The sequence below is a fragment of the Lactuca sativa genome, chromosome 6 (assembly GCF_002870075.4).
Source record: "Lactuca sativa cultivar Salinas chromosome 6, Lsat_Salinas_v11, whole genome shotgun sequence".
NCBI lineage: Eukaryota > Viridiplantae > Streptophyta > Magnoliopsida > Asterales > Asteraceae > Lactuca > Lactuca sativa.
Window position 1 is genome coordinate 56,633,809 of NC_056628.2, and position 24,983 is coordinate 56,658,791.

Sequence of the window (24,983 nt, forward strand, 5' to 3'; positions counted from 1 at the left end):
TGAGACCTCACATTCATGTGTTTTCAGTTGATTGTAGAGATCATTCAATTTAGTTGTATCAAAACTTTGTTGATTCTTAATCATCATGCTCACACTTCGCCATTCCTTGCGAAGACCCATCATGAAAGTTAAATTGAATTCCATGAGAGATCTAGTGATACCATACCTATTGCAGCGAAACATAAGCTCATTCAGACGATCATAGTAACTTTCGAGAGTTTCTGCATCCTTTTTTCTGAATTCCTTCAGTTCAACCAGACATTGCTTCACAGAATTGATCTTCGTCTTTTCGCTACCTTGATACTTCTCTTTTAGAGTATTCCAGATGTCTTTTGCTGTTTTACAACTACGAATGTGATTGTAAACCACAGGAGGTAGAGCACCTCTTAGTTCCCTCATGCACCTCTTTTCATTATTCTTCAGTCATTTTCGTTGTTCTTCAACATCAAGAGATGCAGTGGATGATCCAATTTGTTGAACATTAGCAGGAGCTTGTACTGTTCCATCGATACAATTCCAAAGTTCTTCATCAATTCCATTTAAGTAATCTTCCATTCTATCAGCCCACTGATCATAGTATTCTGGAATCAACATCGGAATTTTGGTTGAGGAACCAAGCAAGTGAGAGAAAGAAGTCATTGTATTCATGTTGAAATTCGCCATTGATGAACACAGAAAATATTTGAAAACTTGAAAACTTGATGAATTTCAGAATTCGATCAAATGAATTGATCAAAAATGACTAATCGATTACTCGACTTAACAATTCAAATACAAAATCGATTCAAATCTGAAGATCAAAAGTGATTTTCAAAACCAAAAATGCGCGGAAAATTTTGAGTAAATTTTGCAACTCAAAAAGCAAATGATTCTTATACGAAAATCAGATCTAAGCAGTTTGAATCCTGCTCTGATACCAATTGAAGAGAATTGTTATCCAGAATTAAGAAAAGAAATGATAGATTTGAATGATGAAAGATGATGAACACACGAAGTAAATATTAATCAGATCTCATTTTCATTAAGACTGATTACAGAATAAGCTGAAGAGAGATTTCGTGTTTTGCTTTCGTATCTCTACTTCAAGCCTAAGTCCCTATTTATAGGGAACATACAAAAAATATACTAAGTCTATACATTTACACTTCGCATACTACACTTCGCATACAAAATTGACTTAGTAAAATAACATACAAATGCGAAACATTACAATACACACTATTCGACTTTTACAACATACATCTACACTATGCATCAAAATTGTTAAATGTGGGAATTTTCATCCCTTAGCTAAATAACCTTTAGCTAACCCAGGCTATAATCGAAATCTTAAGTGAGTGAGAAAGATATGTACAAATATATATAAGGAAAATACCCCCACCTATGGTTGCTAGCTATAACCTTGATGGTCCAGTCACACCAGTCATAACTTTTTAAAGATGGCGATGTTTGATGAAGTGTCATTTCCCAGGAAAGTAACTTCATAGCTCGATTATAGGAACCCAATGTAACAACATTAACCTAAACTAACCAAACTCTAAAGGGACGCCTAGAGGAAGTAGAAATAAATGCACAAAGACTCATAGAAATGAGTCAACAAAATCAATAGTATCCATAAAACTATAAAGAAAGTAGGGAATTATCATACATAGGAAGGATATAGAGCTACACCCTTAGTAATTATAGGTAATCAAGTTCCAATTATCCATCCGAATATCCCTAGAGTATTATAAGATATCATAAATTCAAAAACTTTTGAACATCGGATTGAGAAAAGAAAGTGAAATATAACACTATATTCATAAACAAAGATCCTACCCAAAGGAAAATAAGTATTTTCAATATCATCAAAAACCGGTGAACTTACGAACATGATGTAGAGCTTTTAAAATCTACATATATCCCCACCGCATTTGTTGACTGAACGAATTACTTGAAGCCAATCAAGATGCCAACCTATCCAAGACTTATAGTAATTGTTGAAGCATAAAAGTGACCCTCTTAAACTTAATAAATCCGAAGCCATCTCCTGATCCGTAGTCAAGATCACAACCGCAATCAAGAACCGCATCTGTAGTCAACGTCATCAGTCTTTTATCTTAGTTTTAGTTTTATCTGTTATCTTATGTCTTTACATTTCTTTACCCAGTGTGCCTTGCATGACCACCTTAGACAGATTTAACTTTTTAATCCTCGAGACACTATAAATAGAGCTCTCATTTTCCGAATGAAAACACCTCTCTCAAGTATCTCTATCTTGAATATCACATTCTACTTATTCACTCTTACTTTCCCATCTTAAAAGATCATCATCAACTAAACTGTTATATGAAGATTATAATATCTCTTCGGAGCAAGTCAGGCTTGACTTAATCACTAAGTCTGATCTCACTTACTAACTTAGTTTGATTGCAATCCTCGTTAAGAATCACCTTAAGTGTCTTCTTTATATAATACTTGTTGTCATTTACATTTCCTTATATTTTCGTACCTAACTATCTAACTATCTAATTCTAACTTATTATTGTTGAGCTTTATGATCCACTGAGTTAAACTTAATTCTGCATTATTACTTGTTCTAACGTTTCTTCAAGTGTGTTACTCAAGTTTTCCTCTCAACAGTAATGCTAGAAGTTTAGTATTTTTAGACACATTTTTATCATGTAATCTATACTTTGAAGATGGAAGTGATATTTATGTCACATATTATTTTGTACTGTTAAATGAATATGGTCCAACATGCCAACGTTGCACTACCCAACGTATTCCACTACCGACCGGGGGTGTGACACCGCTCATCTAACATTCATCATTGGTATTTTGATGATCACGAAATGATCTAGTAAATCAACCATGCAAAACCACTATGATATCCAACCCAAATTATGTTTAAGTTATCACGAATTGACAAATATCACTACTTATTTACAATCTAACTAACATGTTGGCTACAATCACTTCCCCACATTAAAAGGTTATAACAAAGTGTGTGTTTTCATGGGTAACGTGATATTTATGTTTTCATAAAATGGAATTTTGTTTTGTTTGTCTACTTAAAACATTTTAACTTGATCTTTTGAAAAAAGATCCAATTTTAGCCAAAGTTTATTCTTTGTTAACTTTTAACAATTTGTGTGCTTCCAATTTTATGAAAGAAATATGCAAAAGTAAAATGACCATACAATCATACAAACACAATCATAGTGAAAGTATCGATACCACCAACTTCAATCCTATGCATCTCCTCTATGAGCCATCTAATGAGAGACAAGTGATACTAAGGAAAAAGGAAACTTTAAAGCTCCCATTGGCATAACGACCAAAATTTGATGTCAGCAAGTGTACCATAGGACTCGAAACTCGTAGATCTTTCTTTTGGTCTCTATTGTTTAGTAAATTACACTTTTTCTGTTCTCATACAAATTTCCTAACTAAAATATTACAATTAAAAAAATTACATATTACAAAAGAAAATAAATTACATGCAAGTTACAAAGACCAAAAGCATAACCAAATATACAACGCATATGTCAAGTTAAGGATCAGTGTATAGGATCTATACAATTAAAAACAAACAACTATTTTCAACATGGATTGCAACTTTTAGATTAAATGGATAATCATAAAGTTGAAAACAATTTAACATACTACATTTCTATGATCTCACATGTGAGAGACCATCCAAACAACAATTTCATGATATTATTATTAATTAAAAGTTAAAATTAAATAATCAAAATAATTAAAAACTATGTCCACATTTTTTAAAACCAGCATATTAAAACGAGATTCGAGTTAGATGCATAAATGTGACCAAAACATACTCAAAATAGAATTTTTATTTTATATATGAACAATGACCAATGTGTCGGCTAGAAGAGCTCTAAGCACCACGGAGGATTAACATACATGCCATGTGACATTGGGTGTGACACAGATACATATAAGGCTCCACACGATCACAAAATCCATAAAAGCCTAATTCATTTTAAATATCTAAGAAATTTAAAAAATTTAAACTCTTTTTTTACAATCTGATCTAATCAGATTACTAACACACAAATTGGTTAACACAAACATAAAAAAAATCAACGTGCATTATATGTGAACAACCAATCTTTGATACTACTGTTGGGTTATGTTGGATGTAAAAGGCCACAAAGGTGCATATCGAAAGCAATATACAAATTAACCTCATAAACCAAAAGACGGATCTAAGTTCAACAAGATCTAATGCAACAAAACATAAATAGAAGAAACAAAAAAACATATCCTTGTAGTCTTTTGAAACCTTCTTGGATCTTGATGTAGAGTAGATTGCTTAGTGTGTAAAGTAAAACTTTACTTCCAGATCGCACCCAAGGGATATATTAGCAATATCTGACTTCACCCCAACTAGCGAACAACTTGAATGCTAAACACAAATATTGGATTCGACGTTGACGCGCTACATGAACCCCTTGATGCACCGCGTCCGTAATGAAATCTTACGCTTTCGAGAATAAAGAGAGGCTCCCGAATTTAGGGTTAGGTCTTTGTGAATAACTCATCATCAAATCCGACCATTGACCCCTTTAATTATAGGGAAAGATTTTTGAACTCTTAAGGATAATTAGTTGGTTTCTAAGTAATTATCCTAAGTTTGGTAATTATCCTAAAAGATATGAGTTTCTAAATTTTACATTTTAAATTCATTAAGTCTACAAGCACTACAAGAAACAGGACCTTTAGGGACGAAAAATGTCGTCTCTATAGGTTAAAAAAGTCGTCCCAATAGGTGTCCGGGAGGACATGTTGTCCCTACAGCTCTCGTCCTTATAGCCCCGTCACAACAGATCTTTTTGGCCGTCGCTATAAATATCGTCACAATAGGTATCCTTTAGAGACGACATGTCGTCTTATTCTGGTTCGTCGCTATACGTTGTTGGTCTCCATAGATGAAGCTATAGAGACGACATGTCGTCTCTATAGGTATATCTATAAACACAACATGCCGTCTCTATAGATATATCTATAAACACAACATGTTGTCTCCATAGATAGAGATGTAATCGACTCGCCTTACTCTTTAGTGACAATATGTCGTCGTGGTAGATGCACCTTTAGAGACGACATGTCGTCTCTATAGATATACCTATAGAAACAACATGTCGTCTCTATAGGTATGCCCATACAGCTGCTCATTCTTTCTTTATATTTTCTCAGTTTTCACATCACAAAATTGCTAAATCAGTAAATTTACATTTCAATGAAATAACTTAAAACAAAAAATAACAAAAAAAATGTCCATTAAATATCTATGGATTGTGGTAATAAATAACAAATCTACCACGAAACACTCTACATACTTATTGAACAAATTTCACTACAAAAATATTTCCCCAACTTTTTTGCAATGCCAATGTAGCTACCAAAAACATGCTCAATCCCTATTAAAAAACAAGATAATTTCACATTTGAAATTTCTTTGTGATTGATCTAAACAAACAAACACCTTAAGTTGGCTTTTTCATGTTATGCCCTGCACGGATAACTTCATCCTAACAGCTGTGATGCAATCACCGATCTACAAAACAAAAAAAATGGTAAGCTATATATTTATTCTCTTTTTTTTACATTTAACTTAAAAAAAGTAAAATAAGAAAGTAGCAAAAGTTTTTATAGGTATTTGCATACGCTGAGTTGATGATTTGGTAGTTGACAGCGTAATTATCGAAAATGCCCTCCATCTCAGGGTCAATTGGATCGCCTGCGTGTTGATTTAATCCAACAACATTCCTATTATCATGCTCCCCCTAATCAAATTAAGTAAGAGAGACTTTATTATATGAAAAGAAAGGAAAAAAGAAAAGAGAGACCAAGGGTATAATGAGAATTACAGTCAAAGAAATTATGACGTATCAAGTTTAGAATTTTCAGCAAGTGTCTTTGGCACAATAAGAAAAGCATCCGCAAAAGCTTGAACACCAAGTTGAGCACGCTAAAATGACCACCAAAAATATATAAAACTAATTAACATTTGGTTCACATGGATTAAAAAAAGCTACAAATTATGAGAAGAAATTGTCCAATTTACCCCTTTAATAGTTTTCTTCACTTCATTAATCAAATGCTGTCTGGCAACAACCTCAAAAGCACCAGCACCCTGAAATACATATTAAATAATAAATATGTTAGAAAATATAATTTTTACATATATAAAGCTTAATTTAATTAATGTTAAAAAGTCAACGGGTGTTCTTACTGTAACATCTGCCTCATCTTCAATGGTGTTTTTTACTGATCACAGGCCATCTCTAACAGCATCCTTGATTTGTGCAATCATGTGGTCATTTGGTCCTTTAATAATAATATAAAATAAAACAATTATCACCATTAAAAAAAACAAAATTGAATTAAGATTTTTCAAATAAAAAAAATGAAAATTATAATTACCTTTAATTAAGATTGTGCAAGAGTTTGGATGCCTTACATTCTCAACAAAAGTATACCTTTCTTCCCATCCAAGAACATCAGGGGCTAAATCGTCCACATAATTAACAGCTTCACCACCACATGCGAAAACTAAACGTTCCATGTTTCTCTTTTTGGCTCTTCGAAGAGCAACTATCTGTCAAATTACCAAAAATAACCTTTACACGTTACAAACCATCCCCACATGGAATTACCAAAATACCCTTATGGATATTTACGAGTTACTTACCCCTGCCCACACACCTGCAAGCACAAAGAAATTTAAAATGTGAAATTACCATTTTACCCTTTCTGGTTGATAACAACAAAGTTGTCATCAACACCACACACTTGCAAGCACAAAAAACTTACAACACACAATGCTGTCAGTTTCTTCATCTGTGTATAGGTATGTGAAAGATTTGGATTCAACAAATATTTCTTTATAACAATTAAAAGATATGAGAAGTGAGAACACTATTAAATGTTTTTGATTGTGTTAATTTATACAAGAAAGTTAAATTTTGCGTACTTTTAACTGTCTCATCTGTACGAAATTTTGCATTGACTTTGTTTCCACTATCAACATCACGAAGCTCAACCTGATCAAACAAACATACAAACACAATATTAAAAAAAAGAAACACAAATCAAGATTACAAGATATAGAAACTTATGGAGGTTTTTATAAAAACCTGCATGAAAGTGCCTCCTTTTCCTTGAGGAGAATGTTGAGCTTTCACGACCTAGATCATAAGTGCAGGCTCTTAATACATATAGACACAAAGAGTTGCTTTAAATGTGAAGTTACAAATGACCATTTATAAGAAGTTGCAAATGACCTCATAAGATGATATAACATAGTACCTTGAATGTGTATTGGAGAAAGGTAGTATAGGGACCAATAAGAATGCTTGAAGTTTGTGATCGACAGCATTAAGCTCTGATAGAAGTTCATCAAAACTCCAGCCAATTTGTGGATTAGCTATGATCCCATGAACACATTGGGGACACCGAAGTTCCAATTTTATCCCTCTCCTGGTTAAACAAACAATCTATCAAACTGATTGTTTCATCTTTTATGTATAATTTATAGGAGGGTTAGATAAATATAAAGCAGGACTTACATGATATGGAGTGAACCAATCTATCAAACTGATTGCTTCCTCTTTGATGTATTAGAAGTTATATGTATCTTGACAACAATCGTGGAATTCAGAGTTAGAATCATATTTGGTAGTAACTCAAACATGTGTAAAGAATTTTACCAATACATTTGGTGTCTTTTTCATAGCATTGTAATGTTAACAGGTAAGAGTTGAAAAACAACCGAAAATTTACTGTTTGATAATACTCAAACACTAAATCAGTGGACTTACCGGAAGACACGCATTTTAGGGTTAGAGGAAGGACTTGGAGCTATTCGGATTTCCACGAAATTGATTTGATATTAATGTAGATACCAGATGAATTTTTCAAGTTTAATTTTATATGCATGTTAGCTTGATTATCAGGAAGTAAGAATCATTCGAGCAGAGAGTGATTTCAATAAGGCAAATCAAGTCATGTTCATGAAGCTCAATCATAAACGTTTCTAATTTGTTAAGATCAACCGAACATAATCCAAACGTACTTCTAATATGTCCAACAAAGAAAAATTCAGGGATTATGATGATCATATGACTCCAAACTACATTAAAACATAACGAATTCAAAAACACATAACGAATAATGAGAAATGAATGGAGAATACCTGTGCTCCCAAGTCTGAAAGCCTAATTTGTAGAGGATGGAATGAAGAGGCTCCGAATAATTGAACACTAAGCACTAACCTAGGTCGCCGGAGTGGGGCTTGTATTCGTTAGAATTTATAACCGGAGGTTAAAATGAAGCCGATAGTTAAAATCGTCGGTGTTGAAGCTAATCGTCGGTTAGGAAATTGTCGATTGATCGATCGAGAGAGACAGAGACTAATGATTGAGCGTGAAAGAATGAAACGAAGGGGGATGCTCTCCTAATTTTGGGCTAATTTTGGGCATATCTATGGGGACGACAAGTCGTGGGTACAGGTGTTTCAAGAACGCGCCAAATCCACATCTTTTCCCGCTTAACACACTGAGATGAGAAGTCGTCGCTGTAGCCTCAAAAGTAAAAAAAAAATTCATCAACTCTATGACAACGACATGTCGTCCCTATAGGTAGCCAATAGCGACGACAAATGTCGTCCCTATAGATCTCGTCCCTATAGATGCTTATTCTTGTAGTGAAGTTTCTCATTAATTAATTAAATACTTAATTAATTAGCAAACTAGACCCCAATAAATTGTCGTGTCATTAATTGCTTATTTATGTTCTTATATGTAACCAAAATGACCTTAAATTAATAGTAATATTACCAACTCTCGTGATCACGAACACTATTTCTAACAATAACCCTCCTCTACGTTAAAGTATACATATATATTCTCATGTTAACTAGTAGACATGATCGTAGCTCCCAGAGAACTAGGGCATCATGATTGAATATCTAGCTCGATGATGACCTTGTGTGCCAGAAAGAGGGAGCAGATGGGATACCAAAATGCCACGATCAACATAAGCCGATAAACTATTAAAGTTGGACATTTTGCGATTAGCTATATTCCTAACTTAGATTACCAATCACGTAAAGGCTATGAAGGGAAAAACACTTGAAATGTGTATCAATTATAAAGACTCATGCCTAAAAGATTAATTGTTACATCCCACTTCTATTTGTATATATAAGTTTATGGCGACCAATGTATATGTTCTTATAAAGAAAGTGTGATAGTCTGGCCGCTTCATTCCTTTGTAATCATATAAATAAGCCTAAAAGAAGAAGTGTAAACTCCAAATAATTGACAAGCAATACCTAATATAATACGTCATTAACTATTTCATGTAATTTACCAATAAAACAAAAAGAAACATTAACTTATATAGAAAACATAAATTGCTTATGTCAAATCTTAAATTTAATTGCTATAGGTCCGACCGTATAAGATATTTTTATTCGCAGTTTGTCGACTCGGTAGTACTCCAAACTTATGTTTATTTCAGGTTATCAAACTTTCTCACGTGTTTACGATGTTCTCATCAATCCATGAATATATATCGGCAGGTTAGTTGTTAAAGTTGATTTCCATCGGTTTCGTTGAGCGAAGGAAATGAAGAAACTAGCTCAATTATTAATATCTAACTAATATGCTGCACATATTAATACCAAGTGGGTCAAATATACATAGATATAAATATAATATGATGTACAAGGGAACGAGTGGAGAAAAGCTTAGTTTCGTGTACTCTATCATTGTTCAGCAGTTCACCCTTCCCAGTTTATAATTATTTCGCGTATGCGACATACTACTTCAACCATTATATCGTCTGCATAGATCTTATCCACCATCTCTTATTCTACTCCGGGTAAAATTTACTCTCTCTCTCTCTCTCTCTCTCTCTCTCTCTCTCTCTCTCTCTCTCTCTCTCTCTCTCTCTCTCTCTCTCTCTCTCTCTCTCTAATACACGCAAATGTGTACAGAGGACTCCGCAGAGCAAGAAATATACAACATATAAACATATTGAGCCATATCGAACCATGGAGCTGGGTAGCATTGTTGACTTTCTTGAGAACAAAGTCGTGTTAATCACTGGTGCTACTGGTTTTCTTGCCAAAAGTATGTGCTTTCTTTCTCTTTCTTTTTCTTTTTCTTTCTCTCTCTCTCTCTCTCTCTCTCTCTCTCTCTCTCTCTCTCTATATATATATATATATATATATATATATATATATATATATATATATATATATATATATATATATATATATATATATTCCGAGAATAAATGTTGGTAATCAGGATTTTTGGGCAAGTCTAGCTTCACAGATTTAATATGGAAATGCTGACAATAAATTTAATTGGATTCCCAGCATGCATGGTTCAATGAATTATCACGGGTGTTTTGATGAAAGGAGCTACAACAGCTCTATTGTTTTACATAGTCGATCGTTTCACGAGTTTTTGAAATATTTTATGCTACCCAACGCCTGCTTAATTTTGATCACATGTTATTGCACTCATAAAAGTGCAAAGAGGCCGATCGACAACAATAGAAAAAAATTAAAAATGATTTACAAAATTAATGAGCGTACTAAAACAGTCTCATTCTAACAATGCAAATGCTAAAATTTTCGTTAAACTAAGTAGACCTAACAAAATGTTATGATGGATAGCTTCAAATCCATCTCAATGTTAGTTAAACTTCAGATGTCATGTTCGTGTTGAAACTGGCTTATTAATTAATTTCTAAACACAATTATATATGACTATCTGTAAATGTAGTTTTTGTGGAGAAAATACTCAGAGTTCAACCAAATGTGAAGAAACTCTATCTTCTGATTAGAGCACCTGATACTGAATCTGCCTTGCAACGCTTCAATACTGAGGTACTTCTGCATGAATTTATGACATACTTTTTTTTTGGTCATAATAACTCTTACAGTAGGCAGATAATATAATGTCTTCTTTTCCATAAATATCAATAGGCAGTAGCTAAGGACTTGTTCAAGCTCTTGAAAGAGACACATGGTGAAAACCTGCAAAAGTTTTTATCCGAAAAAGTTACTCCGGTTGCTGGAGACATCACTTACGAGGATATGGGAATACAAGACAGCACTTTGAAAGAAGAAATGTGGAGAGATATTGATGTTGTTGTTAATGTAGCTGCAAGCACCAACTTTGATGAAAGGTATTGAGATCGATCATATAGATTAGCTGAATCAGATAGACCTATGTTAAAAAAAATAAAGAAAAAGACAAAGAAGAAGTTTTTAATTGTATATTGCCCGAATGGGCAATGTTATAAATGATTTAATCATGAGTATGTACAGATGTACCAGTGAATGGATTTGGTTCTATATTTGGCATGTAACTTTAACTTAAATTTTGATTTAACTTCATGTATTGTTGTTTTTCGTTGGAAAAAATTAACTAATGCTTACTTGGTTTTTTGTAGATACGACGTTGCCCTACCTCTTAATACGTTTGGCGCAAGACACGTTATGAATTTCGCTAAGAAATGTGTCGACATCAAGCTGTTTCTTCATGTGTCCACTGGTTAGCTTAAACATGCTTTTTGTTTGGATTAATATTATTTAATAGTAGCAAAGTTTATAATTTGTGTGTTTTTTCTTATTCACAAAGAGTTGGAAAAACCAATTAATGAGAATGAATATGATTTGCTATATGATATTTTTAATTAACTCATTCACAATAATTTATGTTTTATATAATTGTATAAAATAAATTTTTAAAACATAAATTATTTTGTATATTAGAAAAAATATTTTATACAAATCACTACTCTAATGAGGAACCTATTTCACTCATCTACATATTTTTTTTTACATTTTTATTCTTTATATATATATATATATATATATATATATATATATATATATATATATATATATATATATATATATATATATATATATATATATATATATATATATATATATATATATATTCAAGAGTATATAATGTTGTCAATTCTATATATACCAGTAAAATATGAAATGATAATTTTTTATTTTTATAAAAATAGAAATACAAAAAGGTCCGAATTCCCGTATTTAGTAATATTATTTTATTGTTATATATCATTATGTCATTGTCAAATTAATAAGCAGTTAAGCACAACGTTAAAATTGCTAAATATTTCTTTTTTAGATTAATAAGAAAAATAATTAAGAGAAATTAAATATGCTTCTACCTTTTCTTCTTATAATCATCCTATTTATTTAAATGATAACATGTCATATTAATATCCTAAAATATCATTAAATTTTATTAAATAAACATTAAATACTAAACATGTCATTATTTAATTGGATATGATAATATATAGAAACAAAAGTAAGAGAATATTTAATTTCTCAAAAATTAAATCTAAGTGAAATAAGTTTGAGATTATAGACGGAGAAAAACTGAATGTTGGTTAAATTAACCTTTCGCTTTTATTATGCAGAGCTAAGATAACAAAACATAGTAGTTTTGACTTTCTAGTCTTGATGATAGAAAACATTTAATGCTTTTTCTCTCTGCCTTCTACCTAGTAATTGTCTAATTAATTCAATTGTATTGAATTTATAGTCATGTCATTCTCAAATTAATAAGCAAGATGACAAACTGCACATTATATGTTTTTCAATTTTAAATATATTAAACAAAAATAAAATGAAAGTGATCATTTATAATTGTTTGAGATAAGGCATACTACTACCTATCAATAATCACAAATCACAAATATCTTAGATGTCATCACCACATACATCCATTAAAGGTTGGTGGACTTACTATTATTTTATCCTCTTAATTTTTACTATTTAAATAAATTATATATATATATATATATATATATATATATATATATATATATATATATATATATATATATATATTAGTTATTTAAAATTTAAAGGAGATCTAGAGAGTTAGAGAAAGATAAAGAGAAGAAAAAATTAATTATATATAGTGTATATGGTCGTTCCCATATATTATAAATGATCATGACCTCTAATTAAGAAACACTAGCCACCACTTAGGTGTTCATGTTAGATTATTAGTGGATGTGTGCCAAGTGGACAACAGAACCCTTCCCATTATAATTGATCACAGCCACCGATTAAGAAACACTAGCCACCAAGTAGGTGTTAATGTTAGATTATTAGTGAATGTATGCCAAGTGGACAACAGAACCCTCTAGCCACCACGGAGGTGTTAAAGTTAGTGGTTAGGTGCCAAGTGGACAACAAAACTCTTTGTGAAAAGCATACCTCAAGACCTAATATAATAGATGGAGAATCTCTTAATTTGGATAAATTAACCTCTTTTATTATTACACATAACAAGTCATTATCAAAACCTAATGCTTTTAACATTTAATGTTTTTTCTTTCTATCCTTCAATAATCGATCGTCTAATTAATTTATATGTATTCAGCCTATGTTTCCGGTGAGAAGCCAGGACTAATGCTTGAAACTCCATACCATCTGGGAGAGTCACTCAATGGAACAACTGGGCTCGACATCGACCATGAGAGGAAGATTATTGAAGAGAAATTGAAAGAATTGAAATGTGATGACAATGCAAACGAGAAATCCATTAAAATCGCCATGAAAGATTTGGGCATGGAAAGGTATAGTATCTAACTTTCATCTTTGATGAATACATGATTAATTTTGTACTAACTCGACTCTAATAATTTTGGTTATAAAATTTGTAAGAATTTATATCTGCATTCTATCTAACAAATTATATAAATTTCTATTTTGTTTCAAAACTAGTCTTATTTGTGACAATCTCTTTTTTACATAATAAAACTTGATTATTTTTAAAGAAATCTTAAAAGCAAAATCAAAATCAAAATTTTCAAATAATCCATTGTTAATTCTTAGTTCTTTTACAACAATTTCTAATTAGCTAGTCCTGGTATTTTTCTAATTTAATTTTAGTATTGTCATGTACAACTTTTATTACCATAGTTATTAAATAGATACTAAATTTATTGGTCACTTTAGGCTAAATTTTTACTTACTAATATTCATTCTCATTCGCTATAAAAATAAAATAGTTTTTATATGTACATGACCTAATCCATAAATAGATCATTATCTATTCAACTTATTTTACCTGTTCAATGTAGTGACTCGTGGTCTATCCACATAGAACTTAATCGGAAAAAAGCCCTAACTTATGTTTTATTTTTATACTAGGGCAAATCATTATGGTTGGCCAAATACATATGTTTTTACCAAGGCCATGGGAGAAATGATTATCGGGCACTTGAAAGGAGATATGCCGGTGGTTATTCTTCGTCCGACCATTGTCACTAGTACCTACAAAGAACCCTTCCCCGGTTGGGTTGAAGGCATTAGGTAAATGATTACCGTTTGGTTTATGTTTTTTGAGAAGTCGATTATCAAAGCATGTACAATCAAAATAATTAACCATATATATTCCCATGAGTCTTCAAATCTATAATATCTTGAATGAGAATACTTAATAGATAGTTATTAGTTTGACCAAAATAAAAGGTGAAAAATAATAATCGTTGATTAATTTTGACATTTACAGGACCATTGATAGCTTAGCTCTTGGTTATGGAAAAGGCAGGTTAACTTGTTTCCTTGGTGATCCTCAAGCTGTATATGATGTGGTGAGTTCTTCAAAACATATTTAACATGTTGTAACATTCATTTGGAAATTCAATTCTTTGTAATCAATTATTGACGTGGTGAAAAACAATAGGTACCCGCTGACATGGTGGTGAATGCTATGATTGTGGCAATAGCGGCTCATGCAAATCAAACTTTTTCTGAAACAATTTACCATGTGGGATCTTCAGTATCAAACCCTTTAAAATTCACAAGAATTCAAAAATCTGGTTACCTATATTTTACTGAGCACCCATGGATTGAAAAGGATGGTACTCCTGTCGTAGTGGGTGAAGTTACAGTGTTGAAATCAATGGCTAGCTTCCATAGATATGTAGCACTTCGTTATTTACTCCCACTTCAGGTTTGTGATTTCATATTTTCTTTCTATCACTTCTTCTCATTTACATATTAACAAAATTATATTCCGTTCATTAGGTACTTTGGTTTATAAATCTTTTATTTTGCCAAGCTTTCGCGAGCACATATAAGAATCTTAAACGAAAGATCAATTTTGTGCTGCGACTAGTTGACCTTTACGAACCCTACCTGTTCACAAAAAGCTTGTAAGTATTCATTAATAACTCATGGTTTATGATAATGCATGCATGATCAACCTTTTTTGAGCATATATAATTGCTTTGTCATCTGAATTTACAAAACTTAACTTTTTACAGCTATGACGATATGAATACTGAAAAGTTGCGTAGGGCAGTCAGAGACAGCGGAGATGAGGAGAAATACTTCTACTTTGACCCAAGGGTAATCGATTGGGAAGACTACTTCCAACATACACACCTTCCTGGTGTTGTAAAACATGAATTTAAATGATTTAAATGATCAAATATATCATAAGTATGAGTGCTTTCATATATTTGAGGCACCCAACAGTACTCTCGTGCAACTAATGTACAACGGACGAAAAAGGATATTCGTTCATTGTACAAGTCGTATTAGTAGATTATATATGTTGTTGATTGAACAACGATACAAACTGCATTTAAGAACCATTTATTGTCTTTTTCCGTGTAAATTTTCTTAAAATTATATTTGTACGAGTCATGTATACCTTGTGGTTATATACTTAGTGAATAATGAAGTGTGCATCAATTAATAACAAAATATTGCTTACAAACTGCTAGCAAAGCAACATATTGATGAAGTATTATAATTTGCAAAGGAAAATCCGGAAATGTGTAAAGTTTTCTTCTCACTTTTTAATACCAAAACAAGTAATGCTATATACATGCTGTCCTACTGATAAATACATCTAATATCCCCTCAAGATGGACTCTAAAATATGTGTTAATTAAAGAGACATATTGGAAATAAGTGGTAGAATGTTTTTGATTTTAGAAACATTTTAGTGAAAAGGTTGGGTACCAAAGAGCATTTAGTCTAGTAGTATGAGATATAAGTGATAATTTAGGAATAAATTATTTTGAATTTTTCGTTGGATATTTATTGGCATTAGCTTCACCGTGCGATCCAAAACTTTATCTCAAATAAAGTAATCGTCAATTTCAATATATTTCTTCCTTTCATAAAATGTTGGATTGGATTCGAGTTGGATAGCCGGAGTATTGTCATAAAACCTTAGTGTATACTCACTAGAAACAATACCAAAGTCCCATAGCAAATATTGATGCCAACAAATTCCATTAGTGGTGGTTGTAATAGCATAATATTCTGCCTCTGTTGATGATCTTGACATTGTAATTAGTTTTCTTTGCTTTTAAGACGATTAGATATTCACCAATAAAATTAAACACAAAATCCTATTACAGATATTTGTGTTGACAGCCTATGCGGTCTAACGTTAATAGAGACACCTAGTTGAAAAAAGTTTTTAAAAGGACATCATAGCCCTCAACCTATATTATGTTTTAAAAATTATAAAATATGATGAAAAACTTCTAAATGTGGAGCACTGTTATTTATTGGCTTAATTTCTGCACCACATATGTAATATTATGGTTGGTGACTATGATATATATCAAGTGGCCAATCAATAATACGAAAAGCTTTTACTATGGTTAAAATGATTAATAGGTATGGTTTTTCAACCGCATTACAAAGATCGTATCAAAAATGCTCCTATTTAATGGTGAGATTTTTACAAAAAAAAAATATGATAACCACACCAAAAAGAACAAATGGTTTTTTCTTTAAAAATGAGGACAACCGATACTACTAAATCCTAGAACAGTACCATTAAATAATAAAAAGGTACCGTAACTACCCTATATCCACTCTTCTTATCGATAAAGACAATACAAGAAATACAGCCTTTAGCGGTGATACTGAGCTTTGGCTGCGACAAATTAAATAGTCACCACTAAAGGGCTATGTCGCCGCTATTGGTGTCGCCACTAAAGGCTAAATGACACCGATCCGCTCTTTGACGTTCTGGTAAACATGAATCGTCCGATTGTGGTTTTAATCCAACGGCTAGGGTGCTCTTGGAATGCATAAAGGAAATACCGGCGACTTTTGTCGCCGCTGAAAACCTAAAATAGTCGCCGCTAAAGATAAAAAAATGGTGTGGCAATAATCCCTCCTGATAGTCGTCGCTATTGATAGTTGTCGCCGCTAAAGCCCAATAAGTCGCCGGTAAAGGCATCGCAGTTAAAGATCGACGCAGTTAACCCCAAAAAATCAATTTTTTTCCTTTTGCTCTTCTGTTTCACTCCCTTCGCCTGTTTCTCTTCTCTCATTTGCATCTTACTTCGTCGATTATTGTGACATTTATCAATTTTGGGTGTGTGAAATTGGTCACAGAAGAAGATACCACCGGTGAGAGAGATTTTCCGGTGAGGACCAAACTTTTTCCGCGACTTCAAGCTTTTTCGGCAACTGAGAGGTATTTCCAGGTCAATTTCCGATCCCTTTTTTCTTGTAACATCGATTTTAAGCTTATTGGAGTGGTTAATTGCAAAAAAAATATCAATTTCAGTTTTGTTGATTGTGTTCCCGACCATCACCCACGACTACCGCCACCACTGGATCATTTTCATTTATTTCCGCCACTACAAGTTCTATTTACTTCTATTTATTGCGAAATTTTAGTTTAATTGCAAAATATGTGTAGTTGTATCAATTATTTGAAAATTGCCATATATATGTATATTTGATATTTATATGTGAATTTATGTAAATTTTGTGTATATATATATATATATATATATATATATATATATATATATGTTAATGTATGTGTGTTTGATGTATATGTGATATATGAGTATTTGGTAGAAATATGATGTTATTATCTATATATATATATATATATATATATATATATATATATATATATATATATATATATATATATATATATATGTGAAAGTATGTGTATTTGGTATAAGTAGGATGTTATTATGTGTGTATGTGAATGTATGTATGTTTGTTGTATATATGGTATATGAATGTGAAATTTGTGTATTTGGTATAAATAGGATGTTATTATCTATATATGTGAAAATATGTGTATTTGATCTAAGTAGGATGTTATTATGTGTGTATCTGAATGTATTTTTATTTGGTGTATATGTGGTATATCTATGTGAAAGTATGTGTATTTGATGCTCTTATGTATCATGTGAAAGTATGTGGTTTTGGTATAAGTAAGATGCTATAATTGGAAAAAAAATAAAAATAAATTATTGTTATAATTGAAAAAAAAATATATTATAAAATTTTTTAAAAACTTATATACAAATACTAGAAAGTTTATAGTTTGTTCCCAAACCCTACATTAACCAATAAGTTCCAAAACTTATATATTAACCAATAAGTTCCAAAACTTATATACGAATACTAGAAAGTTAGTTTCTTACAATTAAGTACAAATTTTAACTAAAACAAAAGTTAGAAATTATTATATTTTCATGTCTTTTTTAGTTTTTAAAATTTTTATTTGCAACATATTTATACAATGCTATATATATATATATATATATATATATATATATATATATATATATATATATATATATATGTATATATATTAATCTCGATCGTAAAAAAGAACAACACAACAACATAATATAATTGTTTAAAATACAATGCTATAATTGTAAAAAATGTTATAAATAATATATATATATATATATATATATATATATATATATATATATATATATATATATATATATATATATATATATATATATATATATATATATATATATAAAGGCACAATAGTAAGACATGTTTTTTTTGTGGATATACGAAATTATTAATTTTATTTTATTTAAATTTTTATTCAATAAAATCTAATCACTAAATATATTAAAAGAAACAAACATTTTTTTTTCAATAATCATGTGTATAATTGTGCTTCTACTATAAATAAAACAAACGTGTGGAAAAATTTGATTCGTTGGATCTTTGACCATTTTATTTAATACTTACAACTTTTGCTGATACAAATTACAAGTAATTCTAATTAAAATTAATTAAAAAACGCATAAATAAAAAATTGTAATTTTAATTTTTTAATTTTTTTAGTTTTTTAAACTGTAATATCTACTTTTGTGAGTCACATATAATTGTTTCACTAATATCATGTCTATTGATAAAAGCTCGACTACTAATCCACATCGAAACCATATCAAGAAGTCCAAGTCACACCTTGATAGTAATGGTAAAATCAGATATGCATGTCAAAAATGTGATAAACGTTACTTCAATTACCCAAATGTAATGGAACTCCATATATTTATAAATGATTTCAGTAAGTTGTACAAAACTTGGATCTATCATGGTGAATCTTTTATTCCTTCAGTCGTCTTGCCAGGTAACGAAATGGCTGATTTAATCAACGATGTGATGTGGGAGTCGAGAGAAAATGATACTAACCTCGTTGAAGGAACCTCGAATACAATGGGTAGTGGTGTGGATGATGATTTTGCACAGTTGTTAGAAGAAGTGGAAACTAAATTGTATCCTGGTTGCACCTTTTCTTCAGACAGGAACAAAAAGTCCATCAAATGCAAACGAACGTGAATCGTGGGGGGTCAAGCTCGTATTAGCAGTACTTGCTTTAAGAAGGTAACGTACGATACATGTAATTATTGATTTAAAATATAATCTAATTTTTAATGTTAAATAGAACCTTAAGAGAATGGAAACGTTTCACAAGGCTCATACCGATAGGGATGATGTATTTGTTACTACCGAGGAGGAACAACAATATGTAAGTATTTAATTATGATTTTATCATATAGTTAAGTGTTCATTTATACTTAATTGTTACTCACTTTTGTGAATTACAGAATCGGTTAGTCGAAGAGCTCTTAGAACAAACCCAAGGTGAAAGTGAGTTAACACCCGTTCAAGAAAGAGCTGATTTTGAGAAAGTATTAGGAGAGCGACATGGCCATATCAGAGGGATCGACCGTAAACCTTCTGTTCTCCCGCCGATTTCACAGCCATCACAACCATCACAGGTAAAACAACCTACTTTGGTTTTTTGTGGTGATTATTTGCTAAAAGCTTTGGTAATTAGGTTTTTGTCCCAATTTCAAGAAATAGCAATGTACTTTGGTTTTTTGTCTTAGTTTAAAAATAGCAATCTACTTTGGCATCATAAAATGCATGTTCATTTGGTAATTTTGGTTTTGTGATGATTATTTGCTAAAAGCTTTGGTAATTAGGTTTTTGTCCCAAGTGCAAGAAATAACAATGTACTTTGGTTTTTTTTGTCTTAGTTTAAAAGTTGCAATCTACTTTTAGCATCATAAAATGCATGTTGATTTGGTAATTTTGGTTTTGTGGTGATTATTTGCTAAAAGCATTGGTAATTGGGTTTTATGTCCCAAGTCCAAGAAATAGCAATGTACTTTGGTTTTTTGTCTTAGTTTAAAAGTAGCAATCTACTTTGGCATCATAAAATGCATGTTGATTTGGTAATTTTGGTTTTGTGGTGATTATTTGCTAAAAACGTTGGTAATTGGGTTTTTGTCCCAAGTGCAAGAAATAGCAATGTAATTTGGCTTTTTTTTTCTTAATTTAAAAGTAGCGATGTACTTTGATAGTTTTTATTTATGTTTGATAATTTAACTTATAAGTTTATATATGTTGTTATTTATTATGTAGTTGAAAAATCTTCGGGCAATACTCAACGACCGAGCATGTAGGGATGAGCTTTATTCATTTTTTCAATCACAGAATAATCGAGAAAACGATGGGAACGAAGATGATGATATGTAGGGAGGAGCTTTATTTGTATAATACACTTGTTTTCACGCTTTGCTATTTGTTAGAATTGTAAAGATTTTGGTTGTTTTATGTAATTACCGGCGACACTATTACTTTTGATATTTAATTAGATGTTGTTATGTAATTACCGAACGACACTATTACTTTTGATATTTAATCGGGTGTTGTTATGTAATTGCCGGCAACACTATTACCGACAACCAAAATCGTTGATTAAAAAAAATTAAAAAATGAAAATTGTTATTACCAACGACACTATTATCGGCGACTTAATCATTATCGGTGACTATAATCTTTAGTGGCGACACAAGCATTAGCAGCGACTATTCTCTTTAGCGACGACAAATTGATCAATAGCGACGGATCGATAGCGGCGACTTATTACCGGTGATGTGTCGCCGCTATTACCACTACCGACGACAATGAGACCCTTTAGCGGCGACTTTTGTGGCCACTAATTGCCTTTTTCCTTATAGTGAGACCACCACCAGTCTTTAAGATAATCCGCCTTATAGTACAATATGGAAACAAAACAATAAAAACCAACCTATGAATCATAAAAGTTATCAATGTTGTAAAATGTTCAACGTTAGCTAGTTAGTAATTGGAGTTAAGAGATTAATCAGTTACGCGAAGATTAATTGGAAGATTAATCGGGGACACTAAATTGTTAATTTTTTGAATTTTAAAAAATTAAGTATAACCAATATCATAACAAAGTTCATAAATACCACTAATATCATAACAAAATAGGGTAATATGATTTATATCATAACAATATTAATTATTCCAAAATAGTTTCTATGGAGATAGAATTTCTTTAAAGTGTTAAAAAATTTCAATTTCATTATATGTATTCCTTTCGTTAAAGGTTGGATTGGATTCAAGTTGGATAGCTAGAGTATTGTCCCAAAATGCTAGTGTAGGATCACTAGAAAGAATACCAAAGCCTCATAGCAGATGTTGAAGCCAACCAATTCCATTAGTGGTGATTGTAATAGCATTGTATCCTACATCTGATGATTATCTTGACATTGTAGATAGTTTTCATTGCCTTCAAGGAGATTATAGTTTTCATTGCCTTCAAGGAGATTAGATATTCACCAATAAAATTAAACACAAAATCCTCTAACAGACATTCGTGTTGACAGCCTATGCGGTTTCAATCATTAATAGAGGCACCTAGATTAAAAAAGTTTTTAGAGGACATCATAGCCCTCAACATATATTATGTTTTAAAAATCAAAAAATTTGATGAAAATATTCTAAATGCGGAGCACCAGACATCGTTAATTTTCTTCCCTAACTTATCTAATATTATGGTTGGTGAGCATGATATACATCAATTGACCAATAAATAGTACGGAAAGCTTTTTTTTTTAGGTTAAGGTGATTAATAGGTTGCGATATTGAACAATACCGACAAATATCGTATCAAAAAATACTCTTATTTTATGGTGCGATTTTGCCAAAAATATGATAACCAGAAAAAAAAAAAACAAATGGTTTTTCCATTAAAAGGGAGGAAAAATGCGCTCTTAACTCCTAGAACCGCACCATTAAATAATAGAAAAGCTACACACCTACCCTATCGCCACTCTTCAGTTGATGAGTTTTATAGGTTACAAAAATCTTATTTTGGTAGAAAAACCGAAACCCTAAGTTTACATGCAACCTAAAGGATGTATATTCTCACTATGATTTGCAAACAACTATTGAATATCAAGAACCCTAAAAGTATGTAGCTATTTTCGAAATTAAGAAAGGGTTATTAGAAAATACATACATTTAGTATATTATAGCAAATAAACTAATATTTCTTCTTTGTTGATCTTCAGAAAGTAAGCACCAGAAGTCTCGTGCCTCTAATGGCTCACACACAAACCTTAGCAAGTAAGAGCCTTAAGAGGAGAGAGTACGAGAATGAGTATTTTCGGATTTCTCTCTAGGAATGAAGTAAATTTCGAAAATCGAACCCAAAGGGGTTTATATATGTGATGGGGAGGCTAAAGATAAGTCAGATTCCTTTTAGATAGCCCTAATCCTTTTACTTTCCTCCTAAGCCATCCAAGCTTCCTTAGAGCCCAAGAAAAGCTTTAGAAAACCTCTAAAAACCCTCTAGAATCCGTCTCCTCTATGGGAGGTTCTAGAATTGTTACCTTTAGTCCTTCCACTTTTAATTAATCTAATTAATCTCAAAATTAATTCCAATTAATTTTTAATTAAACAATACTATTTATGTTTAACATTTTATTCTCATAATATATTAATAAAACATTTATTTTGATTTCTAATTAATTTATTTATCATATAATAAATTAATAAATCAGTCTCTGTCTCCAAAAAGCTTTCCAATCAATTACTCGATTTGAGGGACCCAAAAGGAATTTGCTAATAGTTCAAGATTATACTAATTTAGTTATTAGCTTGAACACCTAATCTAACAGTCTCCCACTTAGATAAGTTTAAAACTAAATTACAGGTATAACTTCTAAATCAAACAGGAAAGGTTGTTTTCCAAAGCAACTGTCGAACTCTGGTTCGATTACATATTAGTCCTTAGATAAGTGATCAAATATTCATCTGTTCTTCAAGATATTGTATGGGTATGAGACATGGACTAGAATCAGCCTTATTGTCCTAAATTGTGTTTACTGATTTCCTGATTTGTGATGACGCATAAGACGTCTAACTGAACACGTTTATTAGTGATGGTTGGGCCCAACACTATAAGTCAACACCAAATCACCGAGGGGCCCATAGATGTCACTTTTCCTGTTAGGCAAAAGGAACGAATAAACATTGACTCATATTCTTATATCCTTTACTCACCAAATTGTACATGACACTACATTTTATAACATCATGTTATTGATGCGTTTTCGCAGTACCAATGTATAACCGACTTGTAAATTACAAATCATATATCTACGTTTCAAGAATATAAGATATTATCGTCTCAGAACTACTCGTGATAAAATCCGTGAAGTAGTTCTCTAAGAGTGGGTTTATCCAATTCATGACGGTCTTCATTCATGAAAATTGTTGCAACAAAATTGTTATGTCTAAACACCTTAGACAATTTACCATCCAATACTATCTTCATTCACAACTTACTTCCCAAAGTATGAGTGACTATGGAGCTTCGAATAATAAAATTATTCAGGAAGTAAAACATGCAAAGTAAAACACAATAATTAACTAATTAAGTATGATCTCAAAAGTATTGAATATAAATAATCTCTATTATTTAATCACCATATTAATTATGCATTTATTCATCGTATAATATTTTTCGACTAATCAACTAGTCACTTGAGTTAAACATAAGCCATGTCATTTTAGGAACATGCACAATATGCCTCTCTATTATCCTTCCTTTATGAACAGATCTACTGGACATTATTACAATGATGCTCATTTCACAATTCCAGATTCTTATCGCCATCCAAGATGTGATGGAATTCCAAATTACCATGCATTAATCTCTTGTAATATCAAGATTCCAAAGACTCAAAGATTGAGTCTTTGATATTACAAAATATCCCACTGGAACTTTGTTGCTAGAAACAATTCTATGGCAATGAAGGTTATACTTCAAGGTACACTTCTCTCGCATTAAAGTTTCTAACTCACATGTAGACTTTTCAAGTATCTTGCATTGTGCAAACTTTTCCATATTTCCATACGACCATCAGTTCTGATCAAGAACCATATCAATCCAGACTCACATCAATATGGTCCATCCAAATTAATGTCATACTTCTCACTGTCCACAAGGAACCATTCTTTGGTATAACCCAAGAATGTTCTTGTAACACCCCGTTTATTTAATAAATAAATAAACAAATTAATAAATGAATAATAGCCCTAAATGTGGAATAGTGTAGTAAGAAGTTAGTTTTGGGGGTTAAAAAGTTATAATTAAGAGTATGGGGTTTAAAATGTAATTCCCAGATTAGTTTGTAAGGAATTTTGGAGGTTGAGGGTGGTTTGGTAAATTCTGGATTTAAATTGAAATAAAATCTTGAAGTAAGGGGTTGAATGGTAAATATTGGATTAAAGTTGAAGA

At 31.4% G+C, this 24,983-nt stretch overlaps 2 protein-coding genes across 2 annotated transcripts; one reads left to right on the plus strand and one right to left on the minus strand.

Annotated features, from left to right (window-relative positions):
• Positions 1-5,890: 5,890 nt before the first annotated feature.
• Positions 5,891-7,846, minus strand: LOC111905478 (uncharacterized). The gene is made up of 10 exons (XM_042896086.2): positions 7,833-7,846; positions 7,296-7,491; positions 7,149-7,199; positions 6,986-7,055; positions 6,826-6,894; positions 6,704-6,717; positions 6,436-6,610; positions 6,302-6,339; positions 6,077-6,145; positions 5,891-5,980 (listed from the first exon to the last, which is right to left on the minus strand). Exons 1-10 carry the CDS (start codon positions 7,844-7,846, stop codon positions 5,891-5,893), a joined length of 786 nt encoding a protein of 261 aa, XP_042752020.2.
• Positions 7,847-9,627: 1,781 nt separating this feature from the next.
• LOC111905396 (alcohol-forming fatty acyl-CoA reductase) lies at positions 9,628-15,808 on the plus strand. The gene is made up of 11 exons (XM_023901096.3): positions 9,628-9,897; positions 10,013-10,148; positions 10,812-10,915; positions 11,015-11,217; positions 11,485-11,585; positions 13,473-13,668; positions 14,246-14,407; positions 14,607-14,688; positions 14,781-15,050; positions 15,125-15,252; positions 15,364-15,808. Exons 2-11 carry the CDS (start codon positions 10,070-10,072, stop codon positions 15,515-15,517), a joined length of 1,479 nt encoding a protein of 492 aa, XP_023756864.1. The 5' UTR covers positions 9,628-9,897; positions 10,013-10,069; the 3' UTR covers positions 15,518-15,808.
• Positions 15,809-24,983: the final 9,175 nt, after the last annotated feature.

What these genes read in the sequence shown, in the direction of transcription:
- LOC111905478 (XM_042896086.2), bottom strand. An exon ending in TTGCACAAATCAAGGATGCT is followed by an intron (nt 6,146 to 6,301) that starts GTTAGAGATGGC and finishes TATGTATTTCAG; the next exon opens with GGTGCTGGTGCTTTTGAGGT. An exon ending in TGAAGAAAACTATTAAAGGG is followed by an intron (nt 5,981 to 6,076) that starts GTAAATTGGACA and finishes TGGTCATTTTAG; the next exon opens with CGTGCTCAACTTGGTGTTCA.
- LOC111905396 (XM_023901096.3), top strand. Translation starts at nt 10,070, where the DNA reads ATGGAGCTGGGTAGCATTGTTGACTTTCTTGAGAACAAAGTCGTGTTA. An exon ending in AGCACCAACTTTGATGAAAG is followed by an intron (nt 11,218 to 11,484) that starts GTATTGAGATCG and finishes GGTTTTTTGTAG; the next exon opens with ATACGACGTTGCCCTACCTC. An exon ending in AAAGATTTGGGCATGGAAAG is followed by an intron (nt 13,669 to 14,245) that starts GTATAGTATCTA and finishes TTTTTATACTAG; the next exon opens with GGCAAATCATTATGGTTGGC.